This window comes from Muscardinus avellanarius, assembly GCF_963383645.1.
Source record: "Muscardinus avellanarius genome assembly, chromosome: 10".
Classification (NCBI taxonomy): domain Eukaryota; kingdom Metazoa; phylum Chordata; class Mammalia; order Rodentia; family Gliridae; genus Muscardinus; species Muscardinus avellanarius.
The window spans coordinates 18,186,552-18,214,297 of NC_137796.1; the positions used below are offsets into that span (position 1 = coordinate 18,186,552).

The window sequence follows — 27,746 nt, forward strand, 5'->3', positions numbered from 1 at the left end:
ATGCCGCACTTCACCGTGGTGCCGGTGGACGGGCCGCGGCGCGGCGACTATGACAACCTGGAGGGGCTCAGCTGGGTGGACTACGGCGAGCGCGGCGGGCGCGAGGACGCGGACGGTGAGCGCGGCGGGCGGCGGGGGCGCCCTCGAGGGTGCGGGCGCCCTCGGCCCCGCAGGTCCCGCGGCCCCGGGCGCCGGCGCGGGCTCGGCCCGGCCCCGCTCCTCCCCCGGGCCGCGGGGGGGCTGCAGACGTGGCGCCCCGGAGGCCCGCCCGCCGCAGCCGAGCCCCAGCTTCACCCCTGGCCCGCCCGCACCCTCGGTTTGGGGTGGTGTCTCTGCCCCCGGGGCGCCCTCTCCCCTCCCTGGTCGCCGGGGAGGGTGTGCCCTGAGGGGGGGGGCTCCGGGTACCTGCCCGTGGTCGCCCCGGTTGGCCCCCGCGGCGTAGACTTGTCGGTGCCGTGGGCATCCGGAGAGCGCTCGCACGGGGCCAGACTTGTCTAGCACTTTGCGTGAACCAACTCGTTTAATCCTCCCAAACTTCCCCGTGGGACAGATGCTGTTGGCGCAGTTAGGAAGAGGGCTGGGAGGGGGGGCGCGGTTATGTAACTTGCCTCGGTGGTGGTGGTGGTGGTGGTGGTGGTGGTGGTGGTGGTGGTGGTGGTGGTGGTGGTGGTGGGGGGGGTGTCAGACTGGACCTTCCAGCGCCTTAACTCTCAGAGCTGGGCTGGGAGGTGAGCACCTCCTGTCTTCGGGCTCCTGTCCCTTCCCGCTGCTCCTTTCTCCCTCCTGCCCCGGGAGGCTCCCACCCCGGCCGTCTGTCTGGGGGCTGCTGTGTATCTGCGGTGGGTATCACGCTGAAGGCCGGGTCAGGTTGGCGCGTTCTCCTGGCCGCAGTCTCTGCTGACATCCAGGCTGTCTCTGATGAGGATGGCGATGTTCCTGATGACAAATGCTTGTAATGTCTGTGACTGACCATGATAGACTTGGCCCAAACCTGTGTTGGCCTGTGTGGGGTCTTGTGATCTTGACCTCTGGGCTGTCTGTGGTGACAGGACTGAGGTGAGCCGTGCCTGATGGCAGTGTGATGGCTGCGGGTATCACCTGACTGCCATGTGTGGAGGTGGTGCAGGACAGAGGGACGGACTGCTGGACATGGCAGAGGCTTTGCAGGCTTGCTGGCTATGTGAGGGCCCTTCGTTCTGTCCTTGTCTAGCCTTGTTTAAGGGGTCAGAGTAGGAGCCAGCATCCCTGCTCCTCCCGGCCTGGGAGGATCTCTGGCCACAGAGGTTGCACTGCATCCTTGGGATTAGCCTGGACCAGTGGGCAGGCGCTGAGCTGAGCATCTGGCTCTGCCTTGGCCCCTCACAGGGTGTCTGGAAGGCCCCCAGGATCCAGCCAAATTCCTCCAGGCTAAGCCAGCTCCTCCCACTCCCCCTTCCTCCTCCTCCTCCTCCTCCTCCTCCTCCTCCTCCTCCTCCTCCTCCTCTTGCTCCTTTTCAGCGAGACCTTGGCTGTGTCTGCAGGATGGGGGACCCCCTGCACACTGGTGAGTGGTTTTGATCCTTCTTGGTGGGACTGCAAAGGTTTAGAGGGCACAGGACCGGTCAACCCCAGGGCCACCTTCTGGGGCCCCCAGCTTGAGGCCCACACCCCTGTTCTTAGGGGTCAGCGAGCCTGTGAGCTGGGGCTGGGAAGGTCCTGGAGGGGCACTTCAGGCAGATGCCCCTGTGCACAGGGACCAGGAGGGTCACCTGGATTCCTAAGTGCCACTGGTGTGCTCACAGTTGCCGGTGGGAAGGCACCTGTGCACCTTATAGACAGCCCCCGGCCCCGATCATGCTCAGGTGTACTGGGGGTCTCAGGTCGTATCTGAGAGGCTTGGGCCTGGCAGGCGTGCCCAAACCTGCCCTGGCATTTTTGGAATAGTTGAGGACAGAATTGGCAGCTCGAAGCAAAGCCGAGGGCAGTACAGACGTCCAGCTACTGCTTAGACTATTTCACATTCCCATAATCCCATGGGAACCGTCCCTAAAAGAGCTCTGGGGAACTCCAAAAAGTGCTTGCTGGGTGCCTGGCAGCGGATAGTCTGTTTTCTAATATCTCTGGGTAGCAGAAGGGCAGGCGTTACTGTCTACACATAGGACAGTGGACAAGACAGCACAGAGAGGATGCTTTACCCTGGGTCACCCAGGAGGAGGACCAGGAATCTATCCAGGCTTTGGCCATCTGAACACCCAGAGACTGGGACGTGCAATCCCTCACCCAATTGCATATTCCAGGCCTCTTTTCTATTCTATGATCTGGCGCTCCTCTCCAAGCTATACCCTATTTTTATTCTTTTTTTTGGGGGGGGGTATGTGAGGGCCCTGCGTTCTGCCTTGATCTAGCCTTGTTTAAGGGGTCAGAGTAGGAGCCAGCATCCTAGAATGTTCCTTGAACCTAGGGGCATTCTACCTCTGAGCTACACCCCAGCTTTATTTTTTTTTCCTTTGATTTTGAAACAAGGTCATGCTAAGTTGCAGAGGGCCTCACTAAGTAGCTGGGGCTGGCTGTGAACCCCCAACCCTCCTGTCTCAGCCTTCAGAGGACTGGGATTACAAGGGTGAGCCATCACGACCAGCTAGGTCTGGCTCTCTTTGAATGACCTCACCTTTGAAGCTGAGACTTACTCTCCTTATCACTAAAACAGGGTAAATGATCCTACTGGAATTTTGCTGTAAGGACTAGAAGCAACTCTAGAAAGGGCTCAGAGCAAGCCAGGTGTGGTGGTGTGTGCCTCCAGTATTTGGGAGGCTGAGACAAAAGGATCACAGGTTCAAGGATAAGCCTCAGCAGGTAGTAAGACTCTCATCACCAAGTGAGACCCTGTTTAAGAAATTAAAAAAAATAAATAGAGCTGGGCATGGTGGCTCATGCTTGTAATCCCAGCATTCTCGGGAGGCTGAAACAGGAGGATCTCCGTTCAAGTAAAGCCTCAGCTACTACTTAGTGAGGCCCTTCACAACTCAGTGAGACCCTGTTTCAAAATAAAGAATAAAGAATAAAGCTGGGCATGGTGGCGCACACTTGTAATCCCCACGCTTGGGAGGCTGAGACAGGAGGATCGCACAGATTTGAAGCCAGCCTCAGCTACTTAGTGAGGCTCTCAGCAACTTAGTGAGACCCTGTTTCCAAATAAAATATAAAATAGGTCTGGGAGTATAGCCCAGAGGTAAAAAGCCTCGGGGTTCCACCCCCAGTACCACCAAAAAATAAATAAATAATAATAATAAATATAAATAAATAATAATAAAAATAAAGAATAATTTAAAAAACAGGGCTGGGGATGTAGCTCAGAGGTAGAATGCCTCCGAATTCCATCCCTAGTACCGCAAAATAATAAGAATAAAATAAAATTAAAAATAGGACTGAGGGTGTAGCTCAGAAGTAGAATGCCCCTGGGCTCAATCCCCAGGACCACAAGTAAAGGGGTGGGGGTGGGGGCTCAGAGTTACTTGGAACAATAGCTGAAGGGACAAGGGATCAGGGTCTTGGAGGACCATCCACAGGCTGCTATTTGCTCAAATCTACATTTTCTGTTTACTAGTGCATTTTCAGAGGGACAAAATGGAAAATGGTGGGGCAAGTTAAACTGCATAAGTTTAGAATGATATACCATTTATTTCTCATCTACTTCCATAAAAGGGTCAGAAGAAATTTGCAACAAAAGTGCCTCCCCCAGGATGCAGAGGAAAGGAGTAAGAACTCAGATTAGACAGCTGGCTATTGCATCTAAGGAGCATATTTAGCTCGGAGGTTCCTAGCAGCCAAGGCAGAAAGGGAAGTACGATGAGTAAATGGAGCTGTACAGCTGCCATTTTCTGACAAAACAAAATGAATTTGATTTATTTAGGGGGAGACACTTCTTATTGTTGTTGTTTGTCAATCCCAGTACTCGGGAGATAGAAGGATCACAGGTTCGTGTCCAGCCTCGGCAACCTCATACGGCCCTCCGCAACTTAGTGAGACCACTTCAAAGTAAAGCATAAAAATAGGGCTGGAGTGTGGCTCAGAGGTAGAATGCCCCTGAGTTTAATATCTAGTACCACACGCACACACAAAGAGTAATTTTCAGAGGCTTCTTATTGGAGAGCTGTCAAAGGGCAGTGTTACCGAGTTCTCACATTTTCTGTGTGACTTCTGATCCTGAATAAGCATTGAAGTTTTAGTGTCATAGGATGTGACGGTGTCTGAGGAAATACATGACTCCATGGGGCTTCAACATGACATGGTCCAGCTGGACCTGACTGCCACGTGCACCTGCCATTGGCATTGACCCAGATGTAGTCATTGGACGTGAGCCTGAGATGCTCGGTCCACTTAGCTAGTTCAGGTTACTGAATAAGCCGCGGGGAAGATGTACTGCTGTCACATGCAAGGGGAAGGAAGAGCTGACTGCCCTGGAAATTGTCACGGGCACACTTTTCCTGCACACAGTCTCCTTGAGTAATAAAGCGTCCATCGTGCAGCAGTTGCGAGCTGGGTGAAGTATAATCTCAGCATTTGGGAGGCTGAGACTGGAGGATTGCGGTTTGAAGACAGCCTCAGCTACTGCCTGGTGAGGCCCTTTGCAACTCAGTGAGACCCTGTTTCAAAATAAAGAATAAAAAATAGGGCTAGGGGTGTAGCTTGGAGGCAAAATGCTCCTGGATTCCATCCCCATTGTGCAGTGCAGCAGCTGTTAAGTGGTTGTGGGTTCAGAGAAGCCACATTAAAACCACACACTGATAACAAGAGGATGTTTCAGAGGGAAGAGGATGCATCAGACAACATTCTCAGCTGCAAACAAGAGACACGAGTTGGGCCCTGGTTTCCTATTTTCTTTTTGGTACTGGGAATTGAACCCAGAGGCATTCTACCTTTGAGTTACACCCCCAGACCGATTTTATTTCTTATTTGGAAACAAGATCTCATTAGATTGCTGAGAGCTTCACTTAAATTGCTGAAGCCGTCCTCAAACCTGCGATCCTCCTGTCTCAGCCTCCCAAGTACTAGGATTACAAGCATGTGCCACCCTGCCCGGCTAGGCCCTGTTTAAACAGAAAAGATGGATGGTCAAGCCGGGCGTGGTGGCGCACGCTTGTAATCCCCGCGCTTGGGAGGCTGAGACAGGAGGATCGCGCTGGTTCGGAGCCAGCCTCGCTGGCTTAAGAGACCCTGTTTCCAAATAAAAGAAATATAAAATAGGTCTGGGAGTGTAGCCGGGAGGTAGAAGGGCTTCCAGAAACCCCAGTACCACCAAAAAAAAAAAAAAAGAAAAGATGGATGGTCATGGCCGTGCATGGCCCAGTCACACCACTGGTCTGGCTTGGTTATGACATTTCTCTTGCCACCTCCATCTTGGGACATCATGCTGGGGCATCTGTCCTCAAAACTGCATACCACTGCCATCCAACTCCACTGGTGGCTTTGCTTCCTGTTGGCTGTGAGACCTTGAGTCAGTGCAGTGGCCCCCAGGCTGCCTCGGGGCGGGGTGCTTGGCTTCTAGAAAAGGAGTGCTTGGCACCTTCTGCTTGCTCTGGGGGAAGCTGAGAATGCCACAAATCTGAGCTCTGTCACAAATCTGAGCTCCCAAGAGACAACTGTAAAACACAGGAAAAGTATGAATGATAGGAGGCCAGAGAAGGCAGTTAAGTGTTGGGAGTGGAGACAGGCTTACCAAAAAAAAAAAAAAAAAAGTGCATTTCGCTGCCTTCTGCAGGTTTCCTTGGAGCTGAGGGGTGGTAAAAGCTTGAGTCAGCCTCTCACCTGGTCTGGTGCAAGCTGGCAGGATCTGCAGACCAAGAGGCTAATTTGGGGCCCTGACAGCAAGCCATGCTCATATTTTCTTCTTCCTTTGTCGAGTACTGCTGGGAATTAAACTCACTGAGCTACATCCCCAGTCCTGTGTGTGTGTGTGTGTGTGTGTGTGTGTGTGTGTGTGTGTGTGTGTGTGTGTTACTGAGGATTGAACTGGGGCATTCTACCTCTGAGCTGCACATCCAACCCCTTTTTTTTCCTCGAAATAGCATCTCACTGTTACTGCTCACTGGCCTCGAACCTGTGATCCTCCTGTCTCAGCCTCTCAAGTACTGGGATTACAGGCTTGTGCCACCGCGCCTGACTACACCCCCACTTTTCTACCCTACTTAATCTAAGACCCAGCCACCCAACAGCCCTACCCCAAGCAGCTGCTTGAGCCCACTTCTGCACCCTCCAGCATCTTGGGCTGACCCCGCCTCCCGTGTGCCCTGGGTTGCCCTCTAGGGCACCTCCGCACAGTGCATGGTGGGGCGGCTGGCAGGACCCCTGCTGGCTATGGCAGCGGAAGGCATTCTCTGTGGCTTCATCTGTTTGGGAGGCAGCCAGCAGGCGGTGCCTGAGGACACTGAGGCCTGGGTGCCTGGGACACTGGGTGCTCCAGATATGGAGGGAAAGGAAATAAGCCGAGGATGCCAGGCCCTGCCCTGTCACCAGGGCACACCTATGTCCTCCCCCCACTATGGAGAAAGATGGGCTGACTTTTGGTTGCTGGCTTCTCCAGGGCTACTCTGGTTCCTCAAGGAGGCCCAGCCTCTTAAATCTGTGTCTGCCAAAGTGTTTTATTTGTGTGTGTCTGTGTGTGGTTCTGCGAGCCATACCTACAGCCCTATTTTATGTTGAAACAGGGTCTCCCTTAGTTACTGCCCTATCCTTGAACCTGCAATCCTTCTGCCTCAACCTCCCATGTTCTGGGATAGCAGGCCTGCGCCGTCACCACCAACAACTTCCAGAATGTTCTCTGGAGAGGATGATTTGGGAGCTGGCCCTTTGGGGAGGGCTACGGTGTGGCTGCCCAGAGGCCGCCCCTAACTGGGATTCTTTCCTTCTCTCTCCACAGGACCAGGCAACCACAGAGAGAGCAGCCCTTTTCTGTGCCCCTCGGAGGCTTCCAGAGGAAGTGACTACTATGACCGGAACCTGGCACTGTTTGAGGTAGCTGAGGAGCCATTCTGGGCCGCAGGTGTGGCAGGTGGAGGCCTGCCAGGGGCCTCTCAGCCAGGCAGGCAGGCTCCCTTCGCAGCCAGGCTGTGGTCCTTCTGTGGCCCTTCAGACTGAAACTCCTTTCCCAGAGGCCGCTCACAGCCCATCCCTTCGCTGCCTCTGGGGCTACTCAGCTGTGCCTTCCTTGAAGCCCCAGCAAGTTGACCACCCCTCAGAACTGTCTCTTTCCCTCCACTCCTGGGACTCCTTCCTGCGACTGTCCTGTGGACTCTTCCTTATCTTTCTTGGTTGGCTCTGGCAACTCTGCCCCTCTAATAAATGGAGGCCTGGTGGAGTATCTACCTCCCTCCCAAGTTCCTGCCTCTGAACTTGAATATTATCCTTTCCAGACTCTAGCTAAGAAAGGAGGTCTGAGTGTAAGACGAGGTTTAGGCTGCTAAACTCGAATCCGCATTATTCAGCTGCCAGGGCTGAAACACGCAAGCTTCTCGCTCTCCATAAGCCCAAAGGATGTGCGTCTTCACGCCCCGCTCCCAGCCGGCCTCCCTGGGTGTGGCGTCAGAGAGGGGCTGATAGAGAGGCTACATTTGGGCAAGAGGTGGGTGGAGGCAGGTGCAGGGAAGACCCCGCTGGGGTGGAGACCTGGCCCATCTGAGGACGGAGTATGGGGCCAGCACCCCACGTTGGGGGTGGAGGTGGTTATTCACAGGCATCAGGGCTGGGAGAGACCATCCAGGAAGGTCAGAGCTTGGGCAGAAACTTTACTTCTCCTGGGCATCCTTCCTTGTCTTCCTTGGTTCCTTGAGGTGACCAGGGTGGCCGGCCTGCCTGCCTGCCTTCCTTCCTTCCTTCCTTCCTTCCTTCCTTTCTTTCTTTCTTTCCTTTCTTTCTGTGGTACTAGGTATGGAACCCAGGGGCCTTCTGCCTCTGGACTAGGCATACTCCCAGCCCTATTTTAATTTGGAAACAGGACCTCACTAACTTGCTGAGACCTCACTAAGTTGCTGAGCGTGGCTTTAAACCTGCAATTCTCTCGTCCCAGCCACCGAAACACTGGGATTACAGGCATGTTGGCATGTTCCACCACGCTTGTCCTTTTTCTTTCCTTTTATCTTTTTTTTTTTTTTTTTGTGGTATGGTGGTACTGGGGTGGAACTTAGGGGCTTTCTACCTCTGGGCTATACTCCCAGACCTATTTTATATTTTATTTGGAAACAGGGTCTCACTAAGTTGCTGAGAGCCTCACTAAGTAGCTGAGGCTGGCTTCAAACCTGCGCAGTCCTTCTGTCTCAGCCTCCCAATTCTGGGATTACAAGCATGTGCCACCACGCCCAGCTCTTTTCTTTTCTTTTCTTTTTTTTTTTAGAGCTAGAGATTGAACCAAGGGACATTCTACCTTGGAACTACACCCCCCCAGCCCTGTTTTTATTTTTATTTTGAAATAGGGTCTTGGTAGGTTGATGAGAGTCTCACTGCTTGCTGAGGCTGGCCTGGAACCTGTGATCCTCCTGTCTTAGCCTCGCAAGTACTGGGATTACAGGCAGGCACCGCCACACCTGGCTTTTCCAGGGTGGCATTTGGGTGGGGGTATTCAGGGTAGATGTGAGTCCCAGAGGCCCAGCCATAGCTGGGAGGTGGTGAGGTAGCGCAAGTACAGTCTGCCGGCTGGCCTTCTTCTGCCCTGAGGCGGGTGCTTTTCACAAATGAGCTGGCAGTGATTGCAGCCAAGGCGGGGCAGAGAGAAGCAGCCGCTGGGCTGGGTCTTTGAATGCTGGGGTGTGGCGCCCACACCTGCCCAGTTGGCTGACTAGGGCTTCCCCAAGCGAGAGCTGGGATCAGGCCCAGGCCTGCCTTGGGGCTTGGGACAGAGCCAGGAGCCAGGCTTCTGGCCACATATAGGTGGCCTGACGCCGGCCTGGCCCGATGCCATCTCGCCCCGTGGCTCTGTTTACAGGAGGAGCTGGACATCCGCCCGAAGGTATCATCTCTTTTGGGCAAGCTCGTCAGTTACACCAACCTCAGCCAGGGTGCCAAGGAACATGAGGAAGCTGAGAGCGGGGAAGGACCCCGCCGGAGAGCAGCCAAGGTGAGCTGGTCGGCTGGGCTGACGGGCGCCGTGGAATCAACCGCTTCCCCACGTGGCGGTGAGCACGCCAGGATGCGTGGGAGCCGGGTATGGTGAGCATAGTAGACGGGCGCTGAGCAACTCGGGCTTTAAGGGGCTTGAAGGAAGATTGACACAGGCCTGTAATCTCAGTACTTGGGCGGCTGACATAGGAGAATTGCAAGTTCAAGACCAGCCTCAGCAAGTTAGTGAGACCCTGCTTCAAAATAGGAAGTAAAAAAGGACTGAGGGTGTAACTCAGGTAGAATGCCCCTGGGTTCAATCTGCAGGATGAGAGAGAGAGAGAGAGAGAGAGAGAGAGAGAGAGAGAGATATGAGGATTCAAAGGGAGACCTAAGGAGTTCCTGAGGGGAGCTGAGGGCTACAGAGGCCCTTAGAAATGACAGTGCGTAGCTGGGCATGATGGCACATGTCTATTATCCCAGTACTTGGGAGCCTGAGACAGGAAGATCGCAGGCTCTCAGCCAGCCTCAGCAACTTACTTAGGCCCTGTATCAAATTGAAGAATAAAAAATAGGGCCGGGGGTGTAACCTGGAGGTAGAAAACCCCTGGGTTCCATCCCCAGTACCACACACACAAAAAATCCAGTGGTGGGGCGTGGTGGCGCACGTTTGTAATCCCAGCATTTGGGAGGCTGAGACAGGATCACCGTTTGCGGACAGCCTCAGCTACTTAGTGAGGCCCTTTGCAACTCAGTGAGACCCTGTTTCAAAATAAAGAATAAACAATAGGCTGGGGTGTAGCTTGGAGGTAGAATACCCCTTGGTTCCATCCCCAGTACTGAAAAGAAAAGAAAAAAAGCCCCTGGGTTGTTTGAGCACCAGGGTAAGACACATGTGCTTCTTTGTAAAGCTTCCCTGTCCCTCTCCTGGCCTCATTGCCTGGTCATTTCCAGGCCTCTGATCCTTTAGCCCACCTCTCTCTCTCCTTTTTTTTCTTTCTTTTTTTTTTTATTTTTATTATGGTGCTGGGGGTTGAATTCAGGGGCATTCTACCTCTGAGCTACACTCCCAGCCCTTTTTTGTGTGTGGTGCTGGGAACTGAGACCAGAGGTATTCTACCTCTGAGCTATACCCCTCTTGTTATTTTTATTTGAAATAGGGTCTTGCTAGGTTGATGAGAGTCTCCCTACTTGCTGAGGCTGTTCTCAAACCTGAAATTCTCCTGTGTCAGCCTCCCCAGTACTGGGATTACTATTTTTGTTGTTGCTGCTGTTGTTGAAACAAGATCTTGCTAGGATGGTGAGAATCTTGCTACGTTGCTAAGGCTGTCCTCAAACCTGTGGTCCTCCTGTCTGCCTCCCCGGTACTGGGCTTACAGGCATGCACCACCGTGTCTGGCTGGCCTCCTCTCTCTGTAGGACTTTTACATCTTTGCTCAGCTCCTCTGTGTGGTGGGCCTCAGTTTAATTGAAGGCTGAGGATTTCGTCTACATTTCGAGTTTGGAGGTAAGGGGCCCTCCCTCCTTACCTCCTCCCGGAGGTTTGGGAAATGGCTCTGTTTGGAAGGAGTTAGGGTTTCTCCTAGCTCCTCGGAGGTCGGCACAAGCAAAAGGAACCCTTCGCTGGGAGTAGCAAGAGTTCCAGGTCACAGCCTGCTTGTGAAATCTGGGCCTTGCTGGGATGGGTCCAGGAGACAGGGCCAACCAAGCTGAAATGCACCCTTGACCTGGCCCTCCCAGGAGTGGACTGCCCACTCTTCAGGGAGGGCAGCTGGTACCGGGAGGTTGCACAGACCCAGCCCCCACTCTTAACAGCTGGTTGTGATTTTGTCGGCATGTTCTGAACTAAAGATAGCAGAGAACTGTGGCGGTCTCTGGCCACCCCAGCCCATAGGAGAGGTCCTGACTTCTAAGGTTGCTGCCCACTGTGGGTGGTAGGATCCTTGCGGGGGAACTGCACCCCTGCTCCTTGTGAGAGGAGGGCTGCGGTCCTGACCCCAGTGGCTTTTCCATGGAAGAAGGAGGAACCTGGTGGAGTCTACAGGGAGTCACCAGGAAGTGAGGGAGCTGTGGGCCACAACCAGGGCAGCTCGGCCAGGAGCCTCAGAAAAGGCCTGAAGCCGGAAGGGTGGGCCTCCAGCCCGGCGGTGCTGAGACCAGAGGCAGCTTCTCCCTGGCAGCTGCTCGGGCCCTGGCCCACTGACCTTCCGAGGCTGCCAGAGGTTATTTGGGGATGTAGCAAGCATTTCCGGCCCTGCCCTTTCCCACAGTGCCCTTTGCTTGGCGTGACTCAGCCGAGGAAGGGGTTGGGGCTGGGAACTCTTGCTGCCACTCTCCAGTGGGTGGCATCCCCTGAGAAGGGCTGGGACAGAGCCCAGATGAGGAGAATCTCCCCTGCACTGCACTGTCAGAACAGCGTGAGGAAGGTTCCTGCCCAGGCCCTTCCAAGGTCCTTTAGCTACTCGCAGACCCTGCCCTAGGCCCAACCCTTCAGGAGGGTCCTGTGGCCCTACGGCTCTCCCCACCCCAGGTTTACAGTTCCTGCTCACCTTCGAGTGCTGAGATGTTTTGCTGGGTCTGTGTGTTCTGCCTTCCTCGCCTGCCCCTGGCCTCACCTCGCTCCTCTTCACAGGCTTGCCCAGTAGGATGTCCAGAGCCTTCCAAGGCACCACTCTTTAGGCTCAGGGCCACCTTTTGGAGACCTCCAGGGCCTGCTAGTGGTAGAACAGGAAATGAGCCAAGTCTATCCTGGGATGATCCTAAGACACCCCAGTGAACTGGTGGTTATGGTGACCGTAACAGTCGCTGTCACGGAAGGGCGTCTCAGGCTGAGGGAATGCCAGCGGAGAACCAGCTCCACGCAGCCTCCTGGAAGAGGTGACAGTCACAGCCCCGGGAGGCTTCACTAGAGGGCTTGCTAGGCACGAGGCAAGGCCAGCCCTCCTTGGCGGCCTAGCACGGCCTGGGCTCGGAGGCTGAGAGGGAGCCCCATGCTGGGGAGCTGATGGCATCAGTGAAGTTGATGGAGGCCCAAGCCAAGGCGCCTGGACCACGCACCACATGCTGGATTGCAGGACAGCACAGGGTCTCAACAGGGATGATGAGATTGAGCTGGTTTTCAGAGACCTGCCCCAAGTGGGCTGGAGTGTGGAGGTTGGTAAACCTGGGAGGGTGCTGCCCAGTGCCCTGGGTGTCCTGCCCCAGGCCCAGGAACTCAGGCTGGGACGAGGCAGGCCACCAGTCGCAGGGCGGTGGGGGTGGGGTGGGGTAGACTGAGCAGGACTCCATGTGCACCTGGACTAGAATGGGGGATGGAAGAGGGTGAAGGACAGGGACAGTGTCTTTCCTTTTTTTTTTTTTTTTTTTTTTTTTTTTTTTTGTGTGTGTGTGTGTGTGTGTGTGTGATATTAGGGATTGAACCCAGGGGCAGTCTAACTCCAGCGCTATTTATTTATTTACTTATTTTGTGGCACTGGGGATTGAACCCATGGGCATTCTACCTCTAAGCTGTATCCCCACCCCTATTTTATTTTTATTTGGAAACAGGGTCTCCCTAGGTTGATGAGAGTCCATTTCTTGCTGAGACTGTCCTCGAACCTGTGATCCTCCTGTCTCAGCCTCCCAAGTACTAGGATTATAAGCGTGTGCCACCATGCCTGGCTTATGTTTTGTTTTAAAACAGGATTCCACTAAGTTGCTAAGTCTAGCCTCAAGTTTCTAGTCCTCCTGTCTCAGCCTCCCAAGTACTGAGATTACCGGCATGTACCATCATACGCAGTTAGCGGTTCAAGAACAGCCTCAACAAATAGTGACACTCTCATTAAACTAGTGAGAGCCTGTTTAAAAATAAAAGGGTTTTTGTGTGTGTGTGTGTGTGTGTGTGTGTGTGTGTGTGTGTGTGTGTGTGTGTGAGATTGTGGTACTGGGAATGGAATCCAGGGACATTTTACCTCTGAGCTACAGCCCCCAGCCCTATTTTTTATTCTTTATTTTGATTTTAATTTTATTTATTTATTTATTTTTGGTGGTACTGGGGGTGGAACCCAGAGGCTTTCTACCTCCAGGCTATACTCTCAAACCTTTTTTATATTTTAGTTGGAAACAGGGTCTCACTAAATTTCTGAGAGCCTCACTAAATAGCTGGGGCTGGCTTCGAACCTGTGCAATCCTCCTGTCTCAGCCTCCCAAGCGCGGGGATTACAAGCATGCTCCACCACGCCCGGCTTTTATTCTTTATTTTGAAACAGGGTCTCAGAGTTGCAAAGAGCCTCACTAAGTAGCTGAGACTGTCTGCAAACCTGCGGTCCTCCTGTCTCGGCATCATGAATGCTGGAATTACAAGCGTGTATCACCATGCCCAGCTTAGACTATTTAAAAATTAAAAGGCCTGGGCGTTTAGCTTGGAGGTAGAACGCCCCTGGGTTCAATCCCTGGTACCAAAAAGTAAATGAATAAGAAATCGAGATGGGCTAGGCACCGTCCCGCCTCCCATGCTCCCAGGCCCCCTGCAGGTGAGGGATCCCTGAGTGCCTTCGGCGGTGCCCCTCTGATGCTCTGTGCTCCTCCCTTCCTGCCAACACAGGCGCCCAGCATGGGCACCCTCATGGGGGTGTACCTGCCCTGCCTGCAGAATATCTTTGGGGTCATCCTCTTCCTGCGGCTGACCTGGATGGTGGGGACGGCGGGGGTGCTGCAGGCCCTCCTCATCGTGCTCATCTGCTGCTGCTGTGTGAGTACGGGGGCCGGGGCTGTGGTCGCCCACGGAGCCCTCCGGGCTGAGCTGCTGACCAGGCCTCCTTCCACAGACCCTGCTGACGGCTATCTCCATGAGCGCCATCGCCACCAACGGCGTGGTTCCAGGTGAGTGGGGCAGGACATGGGCCCGGAGCTGCCTCGCGCTGTCAGGGAACCGCCAGTCGCCCACACACTTCTCTGTTGGGGTCCCCGGCCCTGCCTCCAGGATGGCGCTGCCGTTTGGGAGCCTCCCCGCTGGACCGGCTGTGAGACTGCAGCTGTGTTTGTCAGTGTAAAAGTCAGACACACTCCCCCGTGAAGGGCAGCGTTGCATTTACCATAAGTGGGTTCAAAAGGGCAGAAAGACAGACCAGAGAACTGAAAGCGTTCATAGCCCCATCGTGCTAAGTTTATTACGGTTAGCCTTTTGGCATATGGTATTAGCATCTCATAAATTATTGATATCTCTCTCCGTGTGTGTGTGTGTGTGTGTGTGTGTGTGTGTGTGTGTGTGTGTGTGTAGATATATGTGAATAACATGTACATGTAATTTCTCCTTTCCAGATATGTATGTGTATATAGATACCAAAACACGTGTGTGTTTTCTAAATGCTGCAAATATTTCTTTGTTGTTTTTGTTGTCATTTTATTTATTTATTTTGTGGTACTGGGGATTGAACCCAGGGGCATTCTACCTCTGAGCTGTACCCCCAGCCCTATTTTGTGTTTTATTTGGAAACATGGTCTTGCTAAGTTGCTGAGGCTGGCTTTGAACCTGTGATGCTCTCATCTTAGCCTCCCAAACCAAGTATTAGGATTACAGGCATGCACCCAGGTTCTTGGTTTTTTTGTTTGTTTGTTTTGTTTTTTGTTTTTTTGGTACTGGAATTAATAAACCCAGAGGCATTCTACCTTTGGGCGACACCACCATCCCTTTTTATTTATTATGTTGAAATGGGGTCTAAGTTGTAGAAGCTGGTTTCAAACCTGCAATCCTCCCATCTTAGCCCCCCAAGTACCAGGATTATAGGCATGTGGCACCATGCCTAGCTGGTGTTTGTTTGCATTACTAGTGATTGAACCCAGGGGCATTCTACCTTCAAGCTACACCCCCAGCCCTTTTTATTTTATTAATTGGAAACAAAGTCTTTATAAGTTGCTGAGAGCCTCATTAAATTCCCAAGGCCTGGCTGTGAACCTGTGATCCTCCTGTTTCAGCTTCCCTGGTACTGGGATTATAAGTGTGCACCACCATGCCCAATTTTTTTTCAGGTGTCTTGATTCTTATGTCCAGATTTTCTTTCTTTCTTTTCTTTTTTTTTTTTTTTTTTTGGTGGTACTGGGGGTGGAACCCAGAGGCTTTCTACCTCCGGGCTATACTCCCAGACCTTTTTTATATTTTATTTGGAAACAGGGTCTCACTAAGTTGCTGAAAGTCTCACTAAGTAGCTGAGGCTGGCTTTCAACCCGTGCGATCCTCCCGTCTCAGCCTCCCAAGCGCGGGGATTATAAGTGTGCACCACCATGCCTGGCTTATGCCCAGATTTTCACCGGAGAGCTTTTATGAGCAGCAGGTGCAGTCAGCACCATAGGATCTCCTTTCCCTGCCCCTTTGCCACCCTGGAGCCCAGCATTGACTCTGTAAGTCTTGCCAGGGATGTTAGAGTCAAATGAAAGCACCCACTCAGGGCAGAAGAGCTAGCTAGCTGTGGACACCCACCGGGTGGCGGGTCTGTGCTGCCCCCAGAGCCAAAACACTGGACAACACATGGATCCTGCCCTGATCTCGAAAACGGAAACGCCGTTCTGGTCCTTTTGGGCAGTTGTGAGAGCTTGTCATGGGGAGACCCCTTGAAGAAGAACCAAGCTTGACCCGTGTGCACTTTCTCTGCTGTAGCTGGAGGCTCCTATTTCATGATCTCCCGGTCACTGGGGCCAGAGTTTGGAGGCGCTGTGGGCCTGTGCTTCTACCTGGGAACAACATTTGCAGCAGCCATGTACATCCTGGGGGCCATCGAGATCTTGCTGGTGAGTCAGGCTCTGCCCCGTCAGCTCCAGTCACGTGTAGTCCTTTGGACTCCACACAGAAGGCCCCGGCTGTCCGTGCCAGGGTCTGGGCTCATACATGGGAGACCTGGAGAGAGGGATCTAGGCTCAGGCCAGTCTCCCCACTACCCGGTGCTATTTTGGTGGGACAGGAAAGAGGCCTGGCTGCTTCACCTGGCCTGGGTGTTTCATCTGCCGGGCACGGTTTCAGACATGGCAGGGAGTCCACCAACTGCTGTATTTAGCTGAGTGACAGATCTTGGTGGTGACACAGAGGCCGCTTCCTGGACTTGGGTGGGCTCCGGCCAGCTCTCCCCCGGCGCCTTCAGATCCGGCTTCTCATCCCTGAGTTAGTGAGCAGCCACGGGTTGCGGTCTGGAGGTCAGGCCTCCCCGAGCCCCACGGCCGCCGTCTCAGACACAGCTCCCCTGGCCCCTGAACTGCCTGGGCCGGTGGCAGAAGAGGTAGAGGGGCTGTGGGGAGCACCGGGTGAGGGTGCCCCACCTGGGAAGGCAGGAGATACCTAGAGGGACTGCCCAACTATTCCTGCCTCCTGCTCCCCTGCCTAGAGCATGGATCTTGTACCTCAATCTTCTAGTTTTTTAAAATTTGTTTTCTATTTCTCATATTTCTTCTACATTTATTATTTAAAATTCTTCTGTATGGAAATGTGTCCTTTTCTTTCCATTATATTTATTTACATAAGGCCATGTAATTATATGGACTTTGGGATATTTATTTTGTTCTACGGGTTATTGGTTATAATCCAACACTCCCCGTATTTATTTTGTTGCTCAAACTGTTCCACTTTGGCCTTTCTGCTATTCCGTGTCTAAAGCCTTTCTTTTGTTGTTTTTTTTTTTTTTTTTCTTTTCGTTTTTTTCTTTCTCCCCTTTGTAATGCTGGAATTAACCCAGGACCATTCTACCTCTGAGCTGCACCCCCAGACCTATTTTATTTTTATTTAAAAACAGTATCTCTCTAAGTTGCTGACAGCCTAAGTTGCTGTGGCTGGCTTTGAACCTTTAATCCTTCTATCTCAGCCTCCCAAGTACTGGGATTACAGGTATGTGCCACCATGCGTGGCTTTTTCTTTTTCTTTTTTTCTTTTTTTTTTTTAATGGCACTGGGGATCGGACCCAGAGGCATTCTACCTCCAAGCAATACCCTCAGCCCAATTTTATTTCTTATTTGGAATTAGGGTCTCACTAGGTTGCTTAGAGCCTCACTAATTTGCCAAGGCTGGCTTTGAACCTGAATGATCTTCCTGTCTCAGCCTCCCAAGTACTGCGATTACAAGAATTCGCCGCCACGCCCAGAAATTCATTGGTTTTTTAATATATTCACAGGGTTATAGCCATCACCACAATCAATTTTTGAACATTTTGTCATTCCAGAAGAAACATCATATCCAGGCGTGGTGGTGAACACCTATAATCCTAGTACTTAGGAGGCTGGCAGGAAGACTACAAATTTGAGGCTAGTCTCATAACTTTGTGAGACTCCATTGCAAAGTAAAAACTAAAAAGGGCTGAGAGCCAGGCATGGTGGCGCACGCTTGTAATCCCAGCATTTGGGAGGCTGAGACAGGAGAGTCACAGTTCGCAGACAGCCTCAGCTACTACTTAGTGAGGCCTTTTGCAACTTAGTGAGACCTTGTTTCAAAATAAAGAATAAAAAACAGGGCTGGGGGTGTAGCTCAGAGGTAGAATGCCCCTGGATTATATCCCAAGTACTGGGGGGGAAAAAAAAGGGGCTGAGAGTGTAGCTCAGAGGTAGAATGCCCCTGGGTTCCATCCCTAGTACCAAAAACAAAACAAAGAAACCCATTCCTTGTCACTTTCCATCCCCCCAGCCCTCAGCAGCTGCACTCTGCTGTGTGTCTCTATGGATTTGCTTCCATTTATATAATTGGAATCACATTTAAAAACAAAACCAAACCGGGCGTGGTGATGCACGCTTGTAATCCCCGTGCTTGGGAGGCTAAGACAGGAGGACTGTGCAGATTTGAAGCCAGCCTCAGCTACTTAGTGAGGCTCTCAGCAACTTAGTGAGACCCTGTTTCCAAATAAAATAGAAATAGGTCTGGGAGTATAGCCCCTGGGTTCCACCCCCAGTACCACAAAAAACCAAACCAAACCAAAAAAGACAGGTTCCACCCTTCACATAGGAAGATTGAACCCTCCATATCTGTCTTCTTGTTTCAGACGTACATTGCCCCACCAGCCGCCATTTTTTACCCGTCAGGCTCTCATGACACTTCGAGCGCCACCTTGAACAATATGCGGGTGTACGGGACCATTTTTCTGACTCTCATGACCCTCGTGGTGTTCGTTGGTGTCAAGTATGTGAACAAATTTGCCTCGCTCTTCCTGGCCTGTGTGATCGTCTCCATCCTGTCCATCTATGCTGGGGGCATCAAGTCTATTTTTGACCCACCCGTGTTTCCGTAAGTAAACACAGCATTGCCTCGACCTCCCCGCCAACTAAACAGCCTTCAGTGCCCGGGTCCCCGAGACTGCAGGGCAGGAGTGGGCTGGGGCCTCCATCTGAGCAGAGGCCGTGCTTCCATCCCCACAGGGTGTGCATGCTTGGCAACAGGACCCTGTCCCGGGACCAGTTTGATGTCTGTGCCAAGACAGCTGTGGTGGACAATGAGACCGTGGCCACCCAGTTGTGGAGTTTCTTCTGCCATAGCCCCAACCTTACTACTGACTCCTGTGACCCCTACTTCCTGCTCAACAATGTGACGGAGATCTCCGGCATCCCCGGGGCAGCTGCTGGTGTGCTCCAGGGTGGGTCCTCCCTCTGTCTTCCTGTCCCTGAGCCCACAGGCTGAGCAGGAGAGCAGAGCACAGAGCCGGCCTTGTGTGGCCAGCTCGGGAAAGGGCCAGGCCTGGCTGCCTTCCCAGCTCGGCAGTGTCCTCTCGGCCTGGCTCTTGGAAGCTGGGTTTTGGGTGACCGGAGCCTCTGGCTAGCATCCCAGGCCTGCAGCAGCCCCTGCAACGTTCTGGCAGCCCCTCCTCCCCGGCCACCCGCCTCTGATGCCGCCTGGGGATGTTCCCACCGGAGCCATAAAGGGCCTCTGTCTGGGAGGCCGGCAGTGGTGGGCTCAGGCTGATGACGGATCAGCCAGACTTCTAGCTGGACAGCCTCCTTGTGGCTGGAGCAGCCCTGTGGCAGACACCGTCACCACTGCCCTGAAGCTGTCCCCAAAGTCCCCTGAGCTTCCCCGCGTCTTCAGCCTCTGACGCGGCTGCCCCAGCTCCCCTAGGGAGGCCGGCGGAGCTGCGGTGGTGATGCTGCTGCTGCTGCCCCTGCAGAAAACCTGTGGAGCGCCTACCTGGAGAAGGGCGAGGTGGTGGAGAAGCGCGGGCTGCCCTCCACAGAGGCCCTTGGCCTGAAGGAGAGCCTGCCCCTGTACGTGGTGGCTGACATCGCCACCTCCTTCACCGTGCTCGTCGGCATCTTCTTCCCCTCCGTAACAGGTGAGCCCCTCTCGCCCGCCCGCCCGGCCTGCCCCTAGTTCTGGGGAGCCGCTGAGGGAGTCTCTTCTGCTTTTGGAGGCATCATGGCTGGCTCAAACCGCTCCGGGGACCTCCGTGATGCCCAGAAGTCCATCCCCGTGGGGACCATCCTGGCCATCGTTACCACCTCACTTGTGTGTATCCTTCCCCAGCCTGCAGCAGGCAGGACACTTGCGTGCTGAGTCTCTCCAGTGGGTATGCGCAGGCGCGCCACACACGTGTGCACAGGCACCCGGCCCCTTTGCGTGCCTGCCTGCGCTGGGGTGGGGGCGTGTGTGCAAGACCTCAGAGCCCTTGGCTGTGCAGACTGAGGCTGAATGAAGCAAGCAACCCTGGGGTCCCGTGTGGGGAAGGCGTGGGCTTGCAGCAGCTCAGTGGACGCCTAGCTTCCTTGACCCTGCGCAGACTTCAGCAGCGTGGTCCTCTTTGGCGCCTGCATCGAGGGTGTGGTGCTCCGGGACAAGTGAGTGAGCTGCACCCTCGCTGTAGTGACGGCTCAGCCTCTGCGGCCCTGGCCCTGGCCCTGGCCCTGTGTATCTCCTTGGGCTGCTGGTTACCAGTGGTGGTCTCTGCCACCAGGCGGCTCAGGCCCCTCTGGGACCTGGTGACATCAGGCTCGGGGCTGGGATGAGGGGCCAGAATTAAGGGATAGGGGCTAGCAGGTGGCCTTCTCTACTAACGACCAAGCTCTGCCTGCCCCCTGGGCCTCCCTTCTGGGTGTCCCTCCCTCTGGGCAGCCCCAGCCAGTGCGCGCGGGGCTCCCTGCCCGCAGCATGGTCTGAGCCCGGCCCCTGCAGGTACGGTGACGGCGTCAGCAGGAACCTGGTGGTGGGCACGTTGGCCTGGCCTTCGCCCTGGGTCATCGTCGTCGGCTCTTTCTTCTCTACCTGTGGTGCTGGACTGCAGAGCCTCACGGGGGCGCCTCGCCTGTTGCAGGCCATCGCCAAGGACAACATCATTCCCTTCCTCCGGGTGAGCTGCCTCTGCTCTCCTGGGTCTGGCCCTGCCGGCTGTCGGCAGAGCTGCTCAAGCCCGAATCCTCATGGCCTGTCTACACTCACCCAAAGCAGAGTGGACTCAAGGAAACTGGCCCCTCATAGGCGTAGGCGTGGGGCGGCCGAGCCCCCGCGGGGCCCAGGGACGATGTAGCCCAGGCTGTGGGAGCGGGTGGCAGGACCGACTCCTTCCCTGGTGCCTGCAGGTGTTCGGCCATGGGAAAGCAAATGGTGAGCCGACGTGGGCACTCCTCCTGACCGCGCTCATCGCCGAGCTGGGCATCCTCATCGCCTCCCTTGACATGGTGGCCCCCATTCTGTCCATGTGAGCCGGGGCAGGGCAGGGGTGGCCTTGGGGGTCCCAGCACCTTCCGCGACCTTGTCCAGTGTCAGGTGTGCAGCTGGGGGTGCGGCGGGCTGCGGAGCAATGCTGCTTGGCAGAGCTCATCTTCCCCAGCATTAAGACGCTAGAGTGCTCCTACACAGAGCGAAAGGGGAGCCCACCCCACCCCTGCTATGAGAGACTCCTCAGCGCAGGGGCCGGCAGACCCCCACCCTGGACAGGGCAAGCACCGGGGCCCTTGAGTCTTGAAACCACCACTCTTCCATCCATCATTTTGAAAGTTGTTTTGCTTTTTTTTTTTTTTTTTTTTTTTTTTTGCTATTGGGGCATTCTACCTCTAAGATGCACCCCTGGCCCTTTTCGGTTTTTATTTTGCTGGGGGTCTCACTAAGTTCCTGAGGCTGCCTTCAAACCTGTGATCCTCTTGTCTCATCCTCCCAAGTCCTAGGATTACAGGCACGTGCCACCACACCCAGAAAAAGTAGTTTGCTTTTATGGTTCTGGAAGCACCTGGGCAAACGAGTGTGCCCGTGCCTTGTAGGTGATTGGCACACGGCGGTTCCCAGGGATCCCTGAGCAGAACTTTGGTTGCTGTGTTCACTCTGCCCGTGTTGGGATTGTCAACATTCAGCTCCACAGCTGATGGTCTATGGTCTTTCCTTGTTTTCTTTTCTTTTTTTTTTTTTTTTTTTTTTTTGCTGGTCTGGGGATGGAACCCAGAGGCATTTGACCTCCAAGCTACACCCCCTGCCCAATTTTTTATTCTTTATTTTGAAACAAGGTCTCACTGAATTGCGGAGGGCCTCACTAAGTAGCTGAGGCTATCCGTGAACCACGATCCTCCTATCTCAGCCTCCCAAATACTGGGATTATAAGCATATGCCACCACTCCTGGCTTTTTTTTTTTTTTTTTGGTACTGTTTATTGAACCCAGGAGCATTCTACTTTCAAACTATACCTCCAACCCTTTCTAATTTGAGACAAGGTCTCTCAAGTAGGTTGCTGAGGCGGGCCTCAAACCTGCAATCCCGTCTCAGCCTCCCAGTACTGGAATTAGAGGCCTGTACGCCCAGCTTTGCTTATGGTTATGAAGGGCCTGCCCTTCACTGCCTGCTCAGTGTGCAGACCTGACAGTTCCCCTTCCCCCAGCAGCCTCTCCCCCAAGCCACGGCCAGGCCTGCTGGCCTTGGGCTCTGTGCCCCCAGGGCAGCCTGTCCCTTGCAGAAGCCCACACCTCTCACTGTTCTTACCGCAGTCTTCTGAGTGGTGACCCCGCCTTGCCCAGGCCAGAGGACATAGCTCAGCCTTTGTCCTGGCTCTACTGGCCGCAGATGGGACCTCCCCTTTGTGGGGGCCCCTATTCCCACATACCTCTCAGGAGTCCCCCTCCCTTCAGCTGAGAGTGGAGGTTGGCGCCCCTCCCTCAGCCTCGACTACCTTCCCAGGGTCAGCCTTGCCGAGTCCCAGGCTCCACGCCCGCAGCTCCTCCAATCTCACTCAGCACATGCACAGTGTCCCCTGCTTTGCTCCGCCTCCCCACATGTGTGACAGCTTCTAACCTGTCATCCTGCGAGCCCCGAGTGTCACCCGGCCTTCTCCAGACTGCTCAGCACTTGCCATCCCTGGTCACCATCCTGTTCTAGCTGTGCGCTGGCTGTGCCCAGGCTGCACCCCTGCTGCCCCCTCTGCCAGGGAACGCTTGCCCACCCGGTGCCACCTGGTGCCCAGGGCACCCTCTCTGCAGCAGTCCCATTTGCACCAGGCTGTGGGGGCGGGCGCTGTGGGGTTAGGAAGACTTGACGGAGCCCGTGCAGGGCAGGGCCGGGCTGACGGGAGGCACCCAGAGGTCCCAAGGAGGCGGCCCTGGACCAGCCTCTGCCTGTGCTGCAGGTTCTTTCTCATGTGTTACCTGTTTGTGAACCTGGCCTGTGCGGTGCAGACCCTCCTGAGGACCCCCAACTGGCGGCCCCGGTTCAAGTACTATCACTGGTGAGTGCCAGCTGGGCCCTGTGCCAGGTCCCCTGCCACGGAGCCTTTGGGGAGGCCGGGAGCCCCATTCTGGGTGAGGTTTGATTTTCGTGGGCGGCAGTTGCTCCTGATGCAACGCCATGGTGGGGAGAGGGGGTGGGGTGGGGGTGGCCCGTGACCTACTTTTTGCACCCAGCTTATGACTTGGGCCACACCGGGGTGCCAGGGCATGGGATGGGCTGTAGCCTGGGCCCTACCAGTCTTGCCCTGATCTGCCCCCCCCCACTCTGGCCTAGGGCGCTATCCTTCCTGGGCATGAGCCTCTGCCTGGCCCTCATGTTTATCTCCTCCTGGTACTATGCTCTGGTCGCCATGCTCATCGCAGGCATGATCTACAAGTACATCGAGTACCAAGGGTGAGTGGAGGCCGCTGCCAGGCTCTGCCAACAGCCGTGCCGCCCCGAGGTGCCTAGCTAGCGGGAGGACTGGATGTTGGGTTGTGGAGAGAGTGGGGCCACCTTTGCTCTGCACCATGGGCAGCAGGCCTGGGGGCTGTGACTCAGGCCCTGCCACTACCCCCCATTCATGTAGATGGAGACCCCAGCCCTTCTCCAAGAGGCTGCCCTGGGTGAGGGGTTGGGGCGCAGCGTAGTGTTAGAGCATTTGCTTTGTATATGTGAGGCCCTAGGTTGTTTAATCCCTAGCTCCACAAAACAAAAACAAAAACAAAAACAAAAACCTAGCTGCAGTGGCACAGGCCTGTAATCACAGTCCTTGGGAGGCTGAGACAGGAGAATCGTGATTTGAGGACAGCCTCAGCTCTTTAGTGAGACCCTCCACAACTTAGTGAGACCTTGTTTCAAAATGAAGAATAAAAAATAGGGCTGGGAGCCAGGTGTGGTGGTACATTCTTGTAATCCCAGTACTTGGGAGATTGAGACAGGAGGATGAGGGTTCATGGCCAGCTTAGCTACTTAGTGAGGCCCTCTGTAACTTAGTGAGACCCTGTTTCAAAATAAGGAATAAAAAATAGGGCTGGAGGTGGAGCTCGTAGCTAGAATGTCCCAGGGTTCCATCCCCTGCACCACAAAAAGAATTTAATTAATTAATTAATTTTTTTTGGTGGTATTACTGGGGTTCCTGGAAGCCCTTCTACCTCTGGGCTACACTCCCAGACCTATTTTATACTTTTTATTTTTGGAAATAGGGTCTTTTAAGCCAGTGGGGCTGGCTTCAAACCAGCACGATCCTCCTGTCTCCACCTCCCAAGCGCAGGGATTACAAGCATGCACCACCACGCTGGACCTTAATTAATTAATTTTAAAAATAGGGTTGGCTGGGTGTGGTGGCGCATGCTTGTAATCGCAGCGTTTGAGAGGCTGAGACAGGAGGATCGCACAGGTTCAAAGCCAGCCTCAGCTACTTAGTGAGGCTCTCAGCAACTTAGTGAGACCCTGTTTCCAAATAAAAAATAGAAAATAGGTCTGGAAGTGTAGCCTGGAGGTAGAAGAGCCTCTGGGTTCCACCCCCAGTACAATAATAATAATAATAATAATTAATAATAATAATAATAATAATAATAATAAGGTTGGGGGTAGAGCTCAGTAGTAGAATGCCCCTGGGTTCCATCCTGGTAACGCAAAAAAAAAAAAAAAAAAAAAAAAAAGGTTCTCATCAACCTAGTGAGACCCTGTTTCTAAATTAAAATAAGAAAGAATGCCCCTGGGTTCAGTCCCCAGTAACACACACACACACACATACACACGGAGGGAAGGAGAAAGAAAGACAAGAAAAGTGAAGCCCCTGGGTGGGGCCAGGGCATCACTGTCCCTGGTGGCATCTGCAGGGCTGAGAAGGAGTGGGGTGATGGGATCCGAGGCCTGTCCCTGAGTGCCGCCCGCTACGCACTGCTGAGACTGGAAGAGGGGCCTCCTCACACCAAGAACTGGCGGTAAGTTCACACCAAGACTGGCATTGGGTATCTGGAGGGTTTTAGGGATTACTATGAGGGTGGGAGGGCCAGGAGGGGCCAGGTCAGCTGTGCACCTTTGTAGTCCCAGTACTTGGGAGGCTGAGACGGGAAGACCCTCACCAATTTAAGGAGACCCTTTTTCAAAGTGAAAAACAGGCCAGGCGTGATGGCGCATCCTGTAATCCCAGAACTTGAAAGTCTGAGACAGGAAGATCACAGGTTTGCAGCCAGCATTAGCAACTTAGTGAGGCCCTGAGCCACCTAGTGAGACTCTGTTGTTTCAGAATGAAAATTTTTTTAAAAAGTGCTGGGTATGTAGCTTAGAGGTAGACTGTCCCTGGGTTCAATCCCCAGTACCACACACACCAAAAATAAAAAGGAGGAGGACTGGGGTATGGCTTAGAGGCAGAATGCCCCAAGTTCAATCACTGGTACCAAAAAAAAAAAAAAAGAGGGACTCCCCCCTAATGCAGATCCCCCGTGTGTGGTTTTCGGCCCCTCCTACTTGTTGAGCCCTTGGATCCAGGCTACCCAGATCTGTGGGGTTCTGAGACGTGATGTAAAGGCGGGGCTTCCTGCGAGGCCTGGCCCTGGTTTCAGGCTGTCCCCGTCTGGCCCTGCAGGCCTCAGCTCCTGGTGCTGCTGAAGCTGGACGAGGACCTTCACGTGAAGTACCCTCGGCTCCTCACCTTTGCCTCCCAGCTTAAGGCTGGCAAGGGCCTGACGATCGTCGGCTCGGTCATCCAGGGCAGCTTCTTGGAGAACTATGGCGAGGCCCAGGCTGCCGAGCAGGTGCCCGTGGGGGCTGGGGGAGATCTGAGCCAGACCATTGGTGTCTGGTCTGCTGCAGGCACGAGGGGAGGGGACCGTGCCTGGCCAGCCAGGTAGATAGCTCTGCTGCCACCTGGGAGCTGGAGCAACGTGGCTTAGCTGCCCCATTTTTAAAACCTGGCCTCTGGGTGGGCTGCTGGCTCCGTGATTAGGGCTCAACAGAGGGGATGCGGGTAGCCTTAGGTTCTGACGCTCCTATGTTCCCCACAGACGATCAAGAACATGATGGAGATTGAGAAAGTGAAGGGCTTCTGCCAGGTAGTGGTGGCCAGCAAGGTGCGTGAGGGGCTGGCCCACCTCATCCAGTCTTGCGGCCTGGGCGGCATGAGGCATAACTCCGTGGTGCTGGGTTGGCCCTACGGCTGGCGACAGAGTGAGGACCCACGTGCCTGGAAGACCTTTATTGGTGTGTGAGGGGCCGGCACCCGATGGGGCTGGGGCCAGGGCCAAGTGAGGTGGCAGAGGCCGGAGGGTCCCAGGCCGGCGGTCAGCAGCGCTCCTCCTCCCCAGACACGGTGCGCTGCACCACAGCTGCCCACCTGGCCCTGCTCGTGCCCAAGAACATCGCCTTCTACCCCAGCAACCATGAGCGCTACCTGGAGGGCCACATCGACGTGTGGTGGATCGTGCATGACGGTGGCATGCTCATGCTCCTGCCCTTCCTGCTGCGCCAGCACAAGGTGGGCCGGCGGGTGGGCCTGCGGGAGAACGGCCGGCCCCGTAGGGCCGCTGTGACCAGCGCACGCCTGCTCCCTCGCCACAGGTGTGGAGGAAGTGCCGGATGCGCATCTTCACGGTGGCCCAGATGGACGACAACAGCATCCAAATGAAGAAGGACCTGGCTGTCTTCCTGTACCACCTCCGCCTGGAGGCGGAGGTGGAGGTGGTGGAGATGGTGAGCTGCCGGCCCCACCCTGGCCCTGCAGATGCCGAGTGCCGCGCGGCCTGGGCCTCACAGCCTCCCCTCTCCCCAGCACAACAGCGACATCTCTGCCTATACCTACGAGCGCACCCTGATGATGGAGCAGCGGTCCCAGATGCTGCGGCAGATGCGGCTGACCAAGACTGAGCGGGAGCGCGAAGTCAGTGGCCTAGATGGGGCAGGCCGGGGGTGGTAGCGGGTCAGGCCCCTGGTGACGCCTTCAGATGAGGCATCCGAATGACTCACCCTGGTCTCAGAATAAAATGAGACTGGGTATACGGGTCAATGGTAGAGTGCCCCTGGGTTCAGGCCCCAGTACTGCAAACAGAATGACTCATCCCATTCCACATGAGCCAGTGCCCGTTCTTGGAGGCAGGTGTTGGCAGGCCAGGCGGGCCTCTTTTCTTTCTTTCTTTTTTTTTTTTTCAGTCCTGGAGATGGAACCCAGGGGCATTCTACTTTTGAGCTACACCCCCAGCCCTATATTTTATTCTTTATTTTGAAACAGGGTCTCACCGAGTTGCAAAGGGCCTCACTGAGTAACCGAGGCTGGCCACGAACCACCATCCTCCTGCCTCAGCCTCCCGAATGCTGGGATTACAAGCGTACGCACCACGCCCGGCTCGGGCCTCCCTTTTTGCAGCACTGAGGCTACCTCCTCTGTATGCAGGCCCAGCTTGTCAAAGACAGGCACTCAGCCCTGCGCCTAGAAAGCCTCTACTCGGATGAGGAAGACGAGTCAGCAGCAGGAGCTGACAAGATCCAGATGACATGGACCCGGGACAAGTACATGGCTGAGCCCTGGGACCCCAGCCGTGCCCCCGAAAACTTCCGGGAGCTGGTGCACATTAAACCGTGAGTGCAGTGAAACAGACCCAGTGTATCTGGGGGCCAGGTTGGGGGTGGGGCACCGAAGCCATGTTGGTGGGCCTGTGATGGAGGCTTCCTGGCTAAATTCTGCTTCCCTGTGGCCTGTGACCGGTTGCATTACATGCAGGGACCAATCCAATGTGCGGCGCATGCACACTGCCGTGAAGCTGAATGAAGTCATCGTCACACGCTCCCACGATGCCCGCCTGGTCCTACTCAACATGCCCGGCCCGCCCAAGAACAGCGAGGGTGATGAGAACTGTATCCCTTTGTGAGGGGCGGGCGGGCGGAGGTGGACAACATACGGTTGGGCCAGGAGTTCCCCTCCTTGGGGACTCGGGCCCTCGATCCTGCTGCCTCCTTGACCTGAGTCCCCGCAGACATGGAGTTCCTTGAGGTGCTGACTGAGGGCCTTGAGCGGGTGCTCTTGGTGCGTGGTGGTGGCCGTGAGGTCATCACCATCTACTCCTGA

The 27,746-nt window shown here is 54.6% G+C and overlaps 1 protein-coding gene across 2 annotated transcripts; it reads left to right on the forward strand.

Annotated features, from left to right (window-relative positions):
• SLC12A4 (solute carrier family 12 member 4) lies at positions 1 to 27,746 on the forward strand (the record flags this gene model as incomplete). 2 transcript variants are annotated; one of them, XM_080704492.1, is made up of 24 exons in its annotated part: positions 1 to 115; positions 6,896 to 6,990; positions 8,954 to 9,085; positions 13,649 to 13,795; positions 13,872 to 13,926; positions 15,698 to 15,828; positions 18,054 to 18,295; positions 18,427 to 18,641; positions 19,170 to 19,334; positions 19,413 to 19,511; positions 19,779 to 19,836; positions 20,171 to 20,345; positions 20,575 to 20,693; positions 22,602 to 22,700; positions 22,976 to 23,095; positions 24,526 to 24,630; positions 25,275 to 25,443; positions 25,693 to 25,888; positions 25,993 to 26,162; positions 26,246 to 26,377; positions 26,457 to 26,564; positions 27,075 to 27,259; positions 27,402 to 27,535; positions 27,655 to 27,746. In XM_080704492.1, the coding sequence occupies 24 exons, from the start codon at positions 1 to 3 to the stop codon at positions 27,744 to 27,746; spliced, it is 3,258 nt and encodes a 1,085-aa protein (XP_080560618.1). The 2 variants fall into 2 exon arrangements, with proteins under 2 accessions (XP_080560618.1, XP_080560619.1); XM_080704493.1 differs by having other exon boundaries at positions 26,246 to 26,359.